This window comes from Aricia agestis, chromosome 18, assembly GCF_905147365.1.
Source record: "Aricia agestis chromosome 18, ilAriAges1.1, whole genome shotgun sequence".
Classification (NCBI taxonomy): Eukaryota; Metazoa; Arthropoda; class Insecta; order Lepidoptera; family Lycaenidae; genus Aricia; species Aricia agestis.
The window spans coordinates 9,975,788-9,987,496 of NC_056423.1; the positions used below are offsets into that span (position 1 = coordinate 9,975,788).

Here is an 11,709-nt window from a genome sequence, read left to right on the forward strand (position 1 = left end):
TAAAAAGTTTTAGCTTCCCTACAAACAAAATTCAAAAATATAGTAAAATAGTACTTGATAATTTTTTAGGCTAAACCTCAAAAAATTAACCAATCAACAATGTTTTTGTCCTGCCTAAAACCTCAGAAACATATTATGTCACCATCAGAACATCAATTCGGCTAAAGTTGCTATTCAATGGGCCTACTCCTTTTTTTCCACGTCGGAAAATGTATCCCCGGAACTTTCCTGGGCTAAGATGGAGCCACCCGTGATCATCCTACTAAAACCCGAAAGTTTTCCATAGGACCTACTCACACCTACCGAGTATAAAGGCGAGACAGTGCCCTCGGCCGAGCACGTCCATAATAAACTTACCGAGTGCTTGATTTTTAGATGGCAATAGGTGTACCTAATCAGGTCTTTTTTTGTGCTGAAGGCAGGTCATGGTAGCCCTGATGCCATGGCCCTCGAGGATCTATTGTGACTCCTTCGCATTAGAGTATCGTCGCCAACCCAATGCTGCTCATAAATTGAAATTGATCAGGTCCTTGTGCTGCGCTGGACAGAGCCGTGACATGGCTTCCGTGACTCCGCATGCTGCCTACGTCATCGTTACAGTTTGATATGAAAGCATTTTTATACGCAACATCTACGTATGTTCCTCACGTACCTGTTACGTTGCTGGCTGTATATAACGGCGGGCAGCCCTCAGGCACCCACACTTCACTTCCTAGTGCCCCACACACCACTAAACTAGACAACATGACCACCAGGGTGAGTGTTTAATCATCATATTCATCACCATCCCCATTTTCATCATCTTTTTAATTCCTTCGTAAAAATTGAAGACTAAATGACGCCTGCATCTACGTTGCTCCAAAATTAGTTTATCACGCGGCAACCGTACATTTCCGGGATAAAAAGTATCCTATGTCCTTTGTCGTCACATACCTATCTGAATCAGTTTAGTTCAATCAGTTTGATTCATTCATTTCATTCATGTAGTCGTTTAATAGTGAAGAGGTCAAGCCGGTAACAAATAGTCACCTTTTCACATTTATGTATGTAATGCATCCACATTCAATTGCATGTCATTGCATTGTTGCATGCATCAGCGCCAAGTAAGATGACCCCACTGACATCCGCAACACTAGAGGCGTTGCAAGTGCGACGATGTTAGATTAGTCATGTCTCGATGCTATCGACAGTAAGTAGTTCACGTTGACTAAGGCCCCGTATTAGGACTTACAAGCACTTTCGCTTTCAAGAAACGTCTTGAAAGCGAAGTATTAGAAGGTTGTCTTGAAAAATTGCTCCAGATTTTAGTATCTAGATTAGATACTAAAATCTGGAGCAATTTTTCAAGACAACCTAGATTAGATTTCGATCTAGATAGATTAATATTATATCATATCTTTGAGACGATACTTTAGGATGTGCATGTGTCATACACATCATATTCTGTATAAACGATATTTCGACATAAAACAAACTTATTTTTGAAAAAGATAGGATAGTTTTAAATTTAACTGCAGTAAAATGTACGTAAGCAATACTACGTACTTACCAAGTAAAATGTTAGCATCTAGTAGTACATGCGACTTAGCATGCAGACATTATTTGTCACACTCCCACTCAGTAGAACCATTGCACTTGCTCCAATTTTTAACATTATCATGACAGTAACTTAACTTTGAAGTTTCTGCAAAAATACTCCTTAAGTCGTCCCTATAAGGTCATATCAGGGGTAGAATATTATCGAACGTGGTGTAATGTCGGATCTACACTTGAAATTCAAAGCGCGTTACCATTTCGTCAGTTGCAACGCGAAGTACACTGATGGAATAAGGATGGTGTTGTATAACATCGATATCATTAACACGTACTGTTGTTAATATTATTGTGATTGCATCATTATTATCAGCTATCACTATCTTAATCTACATATTAATCATTTTACATCCATACTTAACATTAAAATGCGAAAGAGTATACTTAATATGATAGATTTCTTTTAATGAAAAGTTTGGTAAATCCTTCCTGCCCTAGTGGACAAGTGGCAAGCGATTATTGTAAACGCTAACAAAATGTATGCTATTTGACATAAGTCATCGCTTCGCTACTACTAATGTCACCGCCGCTTGTCTAGGCCCTCAGGTTAAATACCGAAGCCTTTATAATTAGAAACCTCAAAGAACGAAACTTTACAACAATACCACTTTATTGTAAATTGTATTTCTTTAAAATAAATTTACTAATGCCGTTTATCTTTACATAATCTCTGTCTTTCCAGATTGTAATATTCATCAGCGCAGTGGCGGTTGCGGCGGCGAGCGTCGTGCCCGCGGTGCCCTTAGCGCGGGTGGACCCCTTCCCTCAGTATTCTTACGGCTACGACGTCCAGGACGCCCTAACGGGGGACTACAAGGGCCACCAGGAACAACGCAACGGAGACTTGGTCACCGGATCCTATACTGTTGTAGACCCTGACGGTACCAGAAGAATTGTTGACTACGCCGCCGATCCTATCAATGGCTTCAACGCCGTCGTCCGCAGGGAGCCCCTCGTCGTCCCTGCCAGAGTCGTCGCCCCTGCTCCCGCGCCCCTCTTCGCCCCCGCCCCCGCACCCCTCCTCGCCCCCGCCCCCGCGCCGGTGTACCCCAGGGCGCCGGTGTACCCCAGGGCGCCGCTGTACGCCCCGGCCCCTGCGCCCTTCCTAGGGCCCCGACCATACTATCTATAGATGAATTATTACAATTTTGTTGTGTTATAGTTAATGTACCTTAAGTTTTGTAAATGTTATTTATATTAAAAGATGGAAAACATTTTTAATTTTGTTTTGAACCTTACCTTCTTCTAATATTTAAATCTTAATTTCAAATTCCTATATCTATATATATAAAAATCAATTGCTGTTCGTTAGTCTCGCTAAAACTCGAGAACGGCTGAACGGATTTATCTTATCTTGGTCTTGAATTATTCGTGGAGGTCTAGGGAAGGTTTAAAAGGTGAGAAAAATTCGAATAATTGCCGGGAAAATCCTCAAAACAGCATTTTTCTATTTCCCATACAAACGTTTTCTAAATAAAATGGAGAGTCAATTTGTAATTTATTACCGCTGCATAAAGTTCAAATTCGCGTGCGCGTTGGAGGACCTAATATCGCGTTCTGAAACTCAACAAAAGTGAAAGTGAATCGCGAACGCGACAAAATTGCATAGTCTCAAAATATATAGTACATAAATAAACACAATTTTAGCTAACTTCAGTTGTTACTCTGTCCGATTATTTTTTTATTTTAGCTAACTTAAGTTGTTACTCTCCCTACGTTCCAGATGACGTTGAAACGCTAACGCTCAAGACTGTAGTTTTTCCCGTTCCACTAGCATGTGAGCGTCAGTGATACAAACCCAAGTGGAACGGATTATGGATCGTTTTGAGAAAAGTTTAAAAAAAGAACTATAATTTTTTTTTATACATAGGTACATTGAACCGAACTTGGATATTACGATCCTTTTCTTCAAGTCGTAAATAAAAGTAATTGTTTATAGTTACATTTATTTTACAAATAAAATACATAATATTATATTTGTTTCGTTTTTAGTATTACATTTTTTAATATTTTAATATAGTTAAACTTTTATTACTTAAGTATATGTATTTGAGTTTTCACATTGAATCATATTTTAATAACAAAACCACATACGTTGAATATTGACTATTGTCACATATTATAAACGTTAGGTAACAATACCGCGTAATGCTTAGTCAAGTACGAGGTCAACAGGTATAGGAGAGATGAAAATTAGTATTATATTTTATAAGAAATCATTTGACCTTTCATTTAAAACAATTTATTTTCCAATCAAAATATTTCATAAAATGTTATTTCATTTAATATACATATTTCAATTAAATTATTATTTGTAATGAAATAATATAAAGTTTTTTGTCTCTACTCTGTCGTGAAAACTTTCCGAACATGGCTTTCGCGATATAGTTACGTTAAAATTTAAAAAAAAACTAGAACGACCACATTGACCCATCTTCATCGAGGGTCGTTTAGAGCGAAAATGATGACGTCATGAGTGACGTCATAGCCGCGATCAACACGACCGCGGTCGTCAAATGGAACGGCAGAAGGGGACGTTTTGAGCGTTTTGGTCAAAATTAACGTCTTCTGGAACGCAGCCTCTGTCCGATTATTTTTTTAATAAGACTATATAGAAATCGAAAGATAAATCTATATATATAAAAATCAATTGCTGTTCGTTAGTCTCGCTAAAACTCGAGAACGGCTGAACGGATTTATCTTATCTTGGCCAATTTTGATGAAATTTTTTGTGTGTGTTCGTGGAGATTCGAGAATGGTTTAGATTTACAGTTTGGTCTACTGGAAAATGTTTTTTCAATTAATTTCTTATTTATAAGGAGTTGTTGATTTTGGAATGTTTTACATTAGATCCGGCGGACGGCGCTATCATCGCATTCAATATTATTCTATTTCAATTTTAGTTTGTCCTGACAAATGGTGCTACGATTAATTTGAAAAAAATTTTGTTATTCAATTCATGTGCTGATTAAAATATTAAATAAATAACACATAGGCTACAATTTTAACCGACTTTCAAAATGGGGGAGGTGTTATGTTCGTTTTCTTATATTCAACGATTACTCCGCCGTTGGTTAACCGATTTTCAAAATTTTTCTTTTGGTATATAGGGTATCATCCCAATTTGGTATTATATTCAGAAAAGTGATGATCTGATGAAGGATCCATAAGTAATCGAGGGAACTCCTCAAAACTTATAGGGAAACATATGGTGACTTCGGTTTCGTGAGAAGTATTCTAAGCATATGCTACCAACAAGTAAGATTTTGCACCGAGATATACCTGGTATACTGTGGTTTGGAAGGTGCTGAGAGAATTCCTGATTCTTTATAGATACAAGTTTGGGAGTTTCGGCGTTGTTTTAAGAACAGAAAGCATATGCTACTATGCAAATTACATTCTTCATCATCATCATCATCATCATCACTACCATATCATAGTCTTTTAGATCGAGACTCGAGTTTGTCAAGCGATAATTAAAAAAAATCTAATATTATAAACCTGAAGAGTATGTTTGCTTGAACGCGTCAATCTCAGAAACTACAGGTCCGATTTAAAAACTTATCTCAGTGTTAGATAGATCATTTATCGAGTAAGACTCATCATTTATCGAGAAGGTTATATTATATTATTACTCTAAGACTAATACGACAGAAGAAACTCAGGAAAATGTGGGAAAAACGGGGGAAATATTTTTTATGGGAAAATGTACCTACGGATTCTGTAAAATTTCTAATTTACGCGGGCGAAGCCGCGCGGGACATCTAGTTACTGATAAATGAAAGATATTTATTAAAATAAAATGTTTATTGCCACAAAAAAAATTACAAATCAAATATTTGGAAACCATGAGTATCAGATTTAGGCAATGGCGGAAGAGGTTTTTCTGGTCCAGGGATGATTGAAAGTCTGTTCTGACGTCGGTGCTTCCGAACAGAGGTCCCGTCACTCCTCTCGACCTTCCTCGGGAGCACAGAGAAGCGTCTACCGGATGGTACAATCGCCAATCTCTTGAACAGCACCATAGCCTGAGTCTTTTCTGGCTCATCCATAACTTTCAGTATATGGTTCTCGCGTTGAAGTATTGCCTTCTTGTCATCAGCTGGCCTCGTCTCCGACGCCATCTCAGCGACCTTCAAAAGAAACGCTTGAACTCGTTCAGGTTCGGGCAATTTCTTTGTATATTCGTAGGCTTCGTCGACCTGCATCTTTACCTCGTTGTAATTACCTTGCTGCATGTCACCGCTCATCAGAGCGAAACAGCCGTTCAACCACCAAGTAGGACTGTCGATTTCTTGCGCCTCCTTTTGACATCTCTTCGCATAGAACTTAGATAGAGCGTAACTCCTTTGGGAGGCTAGAAGTCTAGACATTTCGTACATTAGCCAGCAGCGCATCGTAGCATTTTCGCACATATCGAGAGTCGCTTTAGCCTTAGCTGCTGCGACATTCGTATCGATGAATTTATTCGGGTAGTTGGCCATGACGGAGTCGAAAGACTTCGGTCTACCCACGGGTAGACCGAGGAGGAAGGCGATACGGCGTTTATTGCCTTGCTCACTCAATGTGTAGGATAGACGGTACTGGCTTAAATACCCGTCACCAACGGCTGTGTACAAGCGATCCAGGTAGTGGTCTTTCTCCGGGAGAGTTCGAGGCGTCTTAGTATCAAGGAATACTTGCAATCTCTCAGCTTGAGAGATTAAATCCATTATTTTATTTCTTCTCACGCTAATACCGATGCTTCGCAAAAGTTTTTCAGCGGTCCTCGCACCGATATCTCTTTCCCGAGCTAGAGTAGCTTCTTTGTATTTATTTTGGTGCTTCGATTCCGATTTCTCAGCTAATTTAATAGTATAGTATGGGCGTTGTGAATGTAGCATTTTCTGTCTATCTGTCAGAGAATTTAAAGCTTCGTCTGCCAGCTGTTTTAATTCCAAGCTGCCTTTGGCGTTCGCAGATTTTAATCGACTATTTTTACATAGATTCTGGAGGAAAAATTTGTCGTTCGCCATAGGTCCTAGGTATTTCATGGCGAGTACTCTCTCCAGAGTCTGTTGCTTTCTAGCTTGCATTTGTGTTAGCTGTTTCTTTCGTTCCATTCTTGGAATACGAGACACTCGTGTTACTTTCTTTGGCTCATCATCGTCGACATGGTCCGTCTCCAACTGCTTTATCAGCGGGAGGAAATCGACCATAACATTACCGGCGTTGACTCCGATGCAATCTTGGATAGTTTCTACGCCTTGGTTGATGCCTTCCATGAAGTATGGTGGTTGTCGTCTCACCCTGTAACCTCGGTAGTTCATGACAACGGCTCTTTCGAACTCTGACAATGTATGTAGTGCTCTCGCTTGCATGTTACGCGCTATCATATTGGTAGGTTCCAATTTTAGGGCTATTTCTGCGTCGGAATAAGCCTGTTTGGGTTTGACAGCATCAGCTAGTACCTGACTACGACCTGTGAGGGTGCGGACGTCATCTGATGTAGTTCTATGCGCTTCGTCGTAAGCATCTTTAGACTTTTCGAACTGCTCCAGCCTTCGTAAGTATGCGCCGCGCTCGCGGTACACTGTTAAAGCTCCAAATATTGATTTCTCTTCCATTTTAAACCCAAAATTAATATAAAAACGTGAATGTCGTATAAGATATTTTCCTCTTCCAATCGGTGACAAAAGTCAAATCCTTTTTCTTTATGGTTTCTTTTTAAAATAATTTGACATTTGAAAATATAGGCTTCTCTGCAGAAGTATGAAACTGATTCGTATTGGATTCGTACTTATTAGTTGCACAATTCCATACAAGTCAGACTACTTAACACATTTTTTATAAATACATCATAAATATATTAAGTCTATGAAATACATATTCCTGTTTCTTTAAAGCTTAGGCCAAACCTACGCTCCGCTTCGCAGTTGCCTGGTCGCGTAGGTTTGGCCTTAGCTTAAACTTTTTTTATTAATTTGTTAAAACAAATTGGTTTTAACAAATTAATAATTTGTTAAAACCAAGATTGTAGTTGTTTTATTCTGCAGTAGCTTAACATAATATTAATAATTTTCTTGTAATTTGATTGTAAAACCCAACATGTATTGTTTTAAAAATCATTTTAAACGTTTGACATTATTTTATATATTTTGAAACAAATATATAAATAATTTACTTCATGTCCATATGAAATAAAAAAAATTGCTGTCATATTGTACCTTTTCATAATTTTTAAGGCTTTTTTAAGGGTTAGGATTAATTAGGTACTCCGTACTTTCTTCTTACATGTTTGCACATTACTTAAAATAAAATTGGAAATAAACAATATAAAACTTTATTGGTCATTGGTTAGAGCTATCGTCAGTCATTAAATCTAAACAGCAACGATGGGCGCCGAGAATCTGGCAACAGGGGCGGAGTATGCTACAGGCGCGGTATAGGCCGCGTATTGAGCGGGGTAGGAGTACGCCACTGGGGCTGTGTACGCCGCGGAGTATCTGAGGGGGGCGGCTACTGGGGCCACGGGGGCAACAGGCGCAGCGGCGTATCTAGCAACCACGGGCTCCGCAACCACAGGCGCAGCAGCAACCAAAGGTTCTTTGCGGACGACCGCGTTGAATCCATTGACTGAGTCAGCAGAATAGTCCACGACGCGTCTGGTGCCGTCAGGCTCGACCAGCGAGTAGGAACCCTGAACCAAGTCCCCGTTGCGCTGCTCGTTCTGGCTCTTGTAGTCTCCTGTCAGGGTGTCAGCGACGTTGTACCCGAAGTTGTATTGAGGGAGGGGGTCGAATTCCTCAAGCCGGGCCGCCACGGGGGCCGCAACCAGGGGGGCCGCTACCGGCGCGCTGGCGCGGGCCAGAGCCATGAGGCAGGAGATGATGATGATCTGGAATTATAGGCATAGCGGATGGTTATGTTCTTGTTATCGTATATGTTCATTGTCTGTCTAGTGGAGTAAGTAAAGATAACGTATACCTACTCGTATTAGAATACATCAATAAAATTTATTGCAATAAATTGTTGCTTTAGAAACGATGAATCAACAAAACATTCAAGCAGTCTTAATAGAGAAGATCAGCTCATGCAGCCACACTCAGAGAGATTTCATGATTACTTAACTTTAAATCTACCAAACTTTCCATTAAATTAAAGTTATGCCATCATTAAAATCTAAGTGTCCGTTAAAGTGTATCATTTAACTAGTACAAGACAAGTCGATAAAACCTAAACCAGTAGGTCAGTGGTCATGTCAGACGTTGCGCAGGCGCACGCGACGAAACTACCAGCCACTTGTCAAGGACGCACGGGTTTGGCATTTTGATTGCTAATTGTCTCCTTTTAACTGACTTAACAAAGAAGGAGGTTTTATGTGCGGCTGTCAATATTTTTGACAATATTTTTTTGATGAGATGTGGTTTGAAGAAGCAATTAAAAATGTACTGTATGTCGCGTTTTGAGCTCGGGCACAAATTGTGTGACTTCTAAAAGGAGGTTATTTTTACACCACAGTCACAGTATAGCAATATTAGTCCCTACAGTAACGAAACGCCTTTGACGTCGCACGATGCCGCCACCGATGACAGGTACCGAGCAGAATATATGCCAGGGTTGCCACGAAACGGGAAATAAAATAAAAATAAAATATTGTGCTTGTAATGCAAATGTTATCATTTAATCTGTTTAATCAGCGTGTTATATTTACATATTTATTAATTTTAAAAACTTTATGCACATATAGGTACAAAGGTGAACTTAATGCCGTATGGCATTATCTACCAGTCAACCTTTGGGCGATACAAGGACAAAGTTGTACAGGTGCCAGTCGAGTTGAAAGAGGAAAAGACAGAAAAAAAAATTATACTTATAAAATGTATATTGTATAATATTATAATATACTTATAATATACATATTATCACACATAAAATTATATATAAATAAAACCAATAACCATACGTTATATATTATTATATAATAACTATATTATAATAATATATAGTTGATCAATGATGATGCTAAAAATATTATAAATATTAATTTATGCCATAAATTATGAAAACTAAGAGTCTGCCAACTGTTTCAAGTAAAACTCACGTACCCTGCGCTTAAAAGTATCTCTGGTTTTTGACATCCTGATTTCCGGAGGAAGAGCGTTCCAGAGGAGAAGAGCCTGGATATTAATAGAAAAGTGGACGGAACTTGACTTGACTTTTTGAGGAAGAGGATGCGGATGAGGAAGCGGAAGAGGAAGTACGTCCATATAGTACAGCGTTTCCCAATGTGGGTGATTACGCCCCCTTGTGGGCGCTGAAGATCTAAAGGGCAGTGTGGGACTCAGAAAAAATGGCGGCGTTTTGTAGAGGCTGTGGGGGCTAATATTACCGACAAATTAGGGGGCAAAAGCCCCTTAATTTAAATTAGGAAAAGAAAGTAAGTATAACAATGGGGGCACTAAAACATATTTTGTTCTCAAAGTGGGCAGTAGACAAAAAAGTCTGGGAACCCCTGATATAGCACTACACTTCGGTATCATTTCGGTTTTCGATAGAAATCAAATTATTAGATTATTCGCACTGCGTACGTAGCTGCGTAGTGCGTACACGCGTAAACAAAACAACGCTTGCTATATTATGTCAATAAAATTAAAACAAACAAGCAAGGAACAGCGCGGGTGGCGAGAGAGACAAGGAACAAGGAACAGCAGCGCCCGTTCGGTCCGGCATCGCGCTCTGGCGTGTGCGTTGCCATGATTGGATACGCGATGCGCATGCGCGGTGAAATTCCTCATAAATTCCTCCTAAATTTTGAGGAAGCGATAGCGGAAGAGGATTTTTGTATTTTTATTTATGAGGATGCGGTAACGGTTGAGGAATCCAAATTTTTGCGGAACTTCCTCATTATGAGGAAGAGGAAGAGGAATCCTCAGCAACCCTAGTCAGGTGTAACAGAAGCACTTCAAAACTCTTATTACGTGCGCGGTAAGAGCGCGGTATGTTACACTTGATATGTGTACCTGGGTACGTAGGTACTAATTAGCATGTAACAGGGTATTTGACAGATTTTTAATTTATTCTATATTGTTTCTCTCCTTGTTACACTTCTTACAACGTAAACAATAAAACAGAGATGCAAATACATGCCGCCAAGGCCAACACAATATTAGTGTAAACTGTGAGCCGATATTTATAAAAATTTAAATCCTTTTTTTTGAATCAGATTTACATCCGTACACTGAACGTTTATTATAATATCCCATTGTTTATAAGATAAGTTATCGTTTTACAACACAAAATTCGTAGACAACGCGCCAACGTCACCCCTGTGGGCGCAGGTACACAAACACCGCGAGTTAGTGTACGCGGGCCCGCGCCGCCCGCTTCCCCGCGGGTACCCCCTCCGTTGCTCTTCGCAAGTACATTCGTTTCACTAGTGTAGGGATATGTCATATTGCTTTACTGTGCCACAGTTTATGACAATAATTCACTTTTTTCTTAATTTTCATTTTTCATCAATTCATCAATTTTAAGGGATTATTTATTAAAAAAAAGGCTTTGACAATTAAGAAAAAAGTGAATTATTGTCACTTCAACACTTTTTCGAAAGCTATTAGAAATGCCTCTACTTTCAAATAAGTAAGCTTTAAGTTAGGAAATGTAAAGGAAAACAATAGGAAACTAGAGTAAAATCAATGATAGCCAAGGGATCTTTAAATATTTTAAAATATTTATCGTTATCTTTAAAAATTACAAAAAAGAATAAACTTTTACTCTACTTCGATTATTATTTGTTTTCTTTACTTCAAAATAGGTTTTTTTTAATTATTGCTATAATTTTAAATCAAATGCAATTTACCTTAGCGGCCATTGCTGGATTGATGAGTTGGATGACTATGCAGTTTGGAAGTACATCAGAGTATATATACCACGGGTTGCTCCACGCCAAGTTTGACATTAGTATGGTGGTCGTAGCGCCAGCGCATGTCTCAAATCGCGATGAGTCTTCAATGATACGGTGTTCTTGACTTTTGCTCTACTTTTCGGATGTTATTTGGCAGGGTAACGAGTATGGTCAGGTAATTTGGTTTAATAGCGTGTGTTTGTTAGGATGGTAGACAAAACGGTGTCATA

General features: G+C 39.0%; 3 protein-coding genes across 3 annotated transcripts in view; 1 reads left to right on the forward strand and 2 right to left on the reverse strand.

Annotated features, from left to right (window-relative positions):
* The window catches only part of LOC121735925 (cuticle protein 18.6-like), a 31,174-nt gene extending 19,588 nt beyond the window's left edge, over positions 1-11,586 (reverse strand). Inside the window, exons 1-2 of the mRNA XM_042126923.1 lie at positions 11,435-11,586; positions 7,967-8,470 (exon numbers count right to left, since the gene is read on the reverse strand). Of these exons, the coding sequence (XP_041982857.1) occupies positions 7,967-8,470; positions 11,435-11,533 (603 nt within the window). The 5' untranslated portion in view covers positions 11,534-11,586. The remainder of the gene's footprint in view (positions 1-7,966; positions 8,471-11,434) is intronic.
* LOC121735930 (larval cuticle protein A2B-like) lies at positions 696-2,771 on the forward strand. The gene is made up of 2 exons (XM_042126928.1): positions 696-756; positions 2,276-2,771. Exons 1-2 carry the CDS (start codon positions 745-747, stop codon positions 2,723-2,725), a joined length of 462 nt encoding a protein of 153 aa, XP_041982862.1. The 5' UTR covers positions 696-744; the 3' UTR covers positions 2,726-2,771.
* Positions 5,418-7,366, reverse strand: LOC121735920 (outer dynein arm-docking complex subunit 4-like). The gene has a single exon (XM_042126914.1). The coding sequence runs from the start codon at positions 7,197-7,199 to the stop codon at positions 5,418-5,420; it is 1,782 nt and encodes a 593-aa protein (XP_041982848.1). The 5' UTR covers positions 7,200-7,366.
* Positions 11,587-11,709: the final 123 nt, after the last annotated feature.

What these genes read in the sequence shown, in the direction of transcription:
- LOC121735920 (XM_042126914.1), bottom strand. Translation starts at nt 7,199, where the DNA reads ATGGAAGAGAAATCAATATTTGGAGCTTTAACAGTGTACCGCGAGCGC.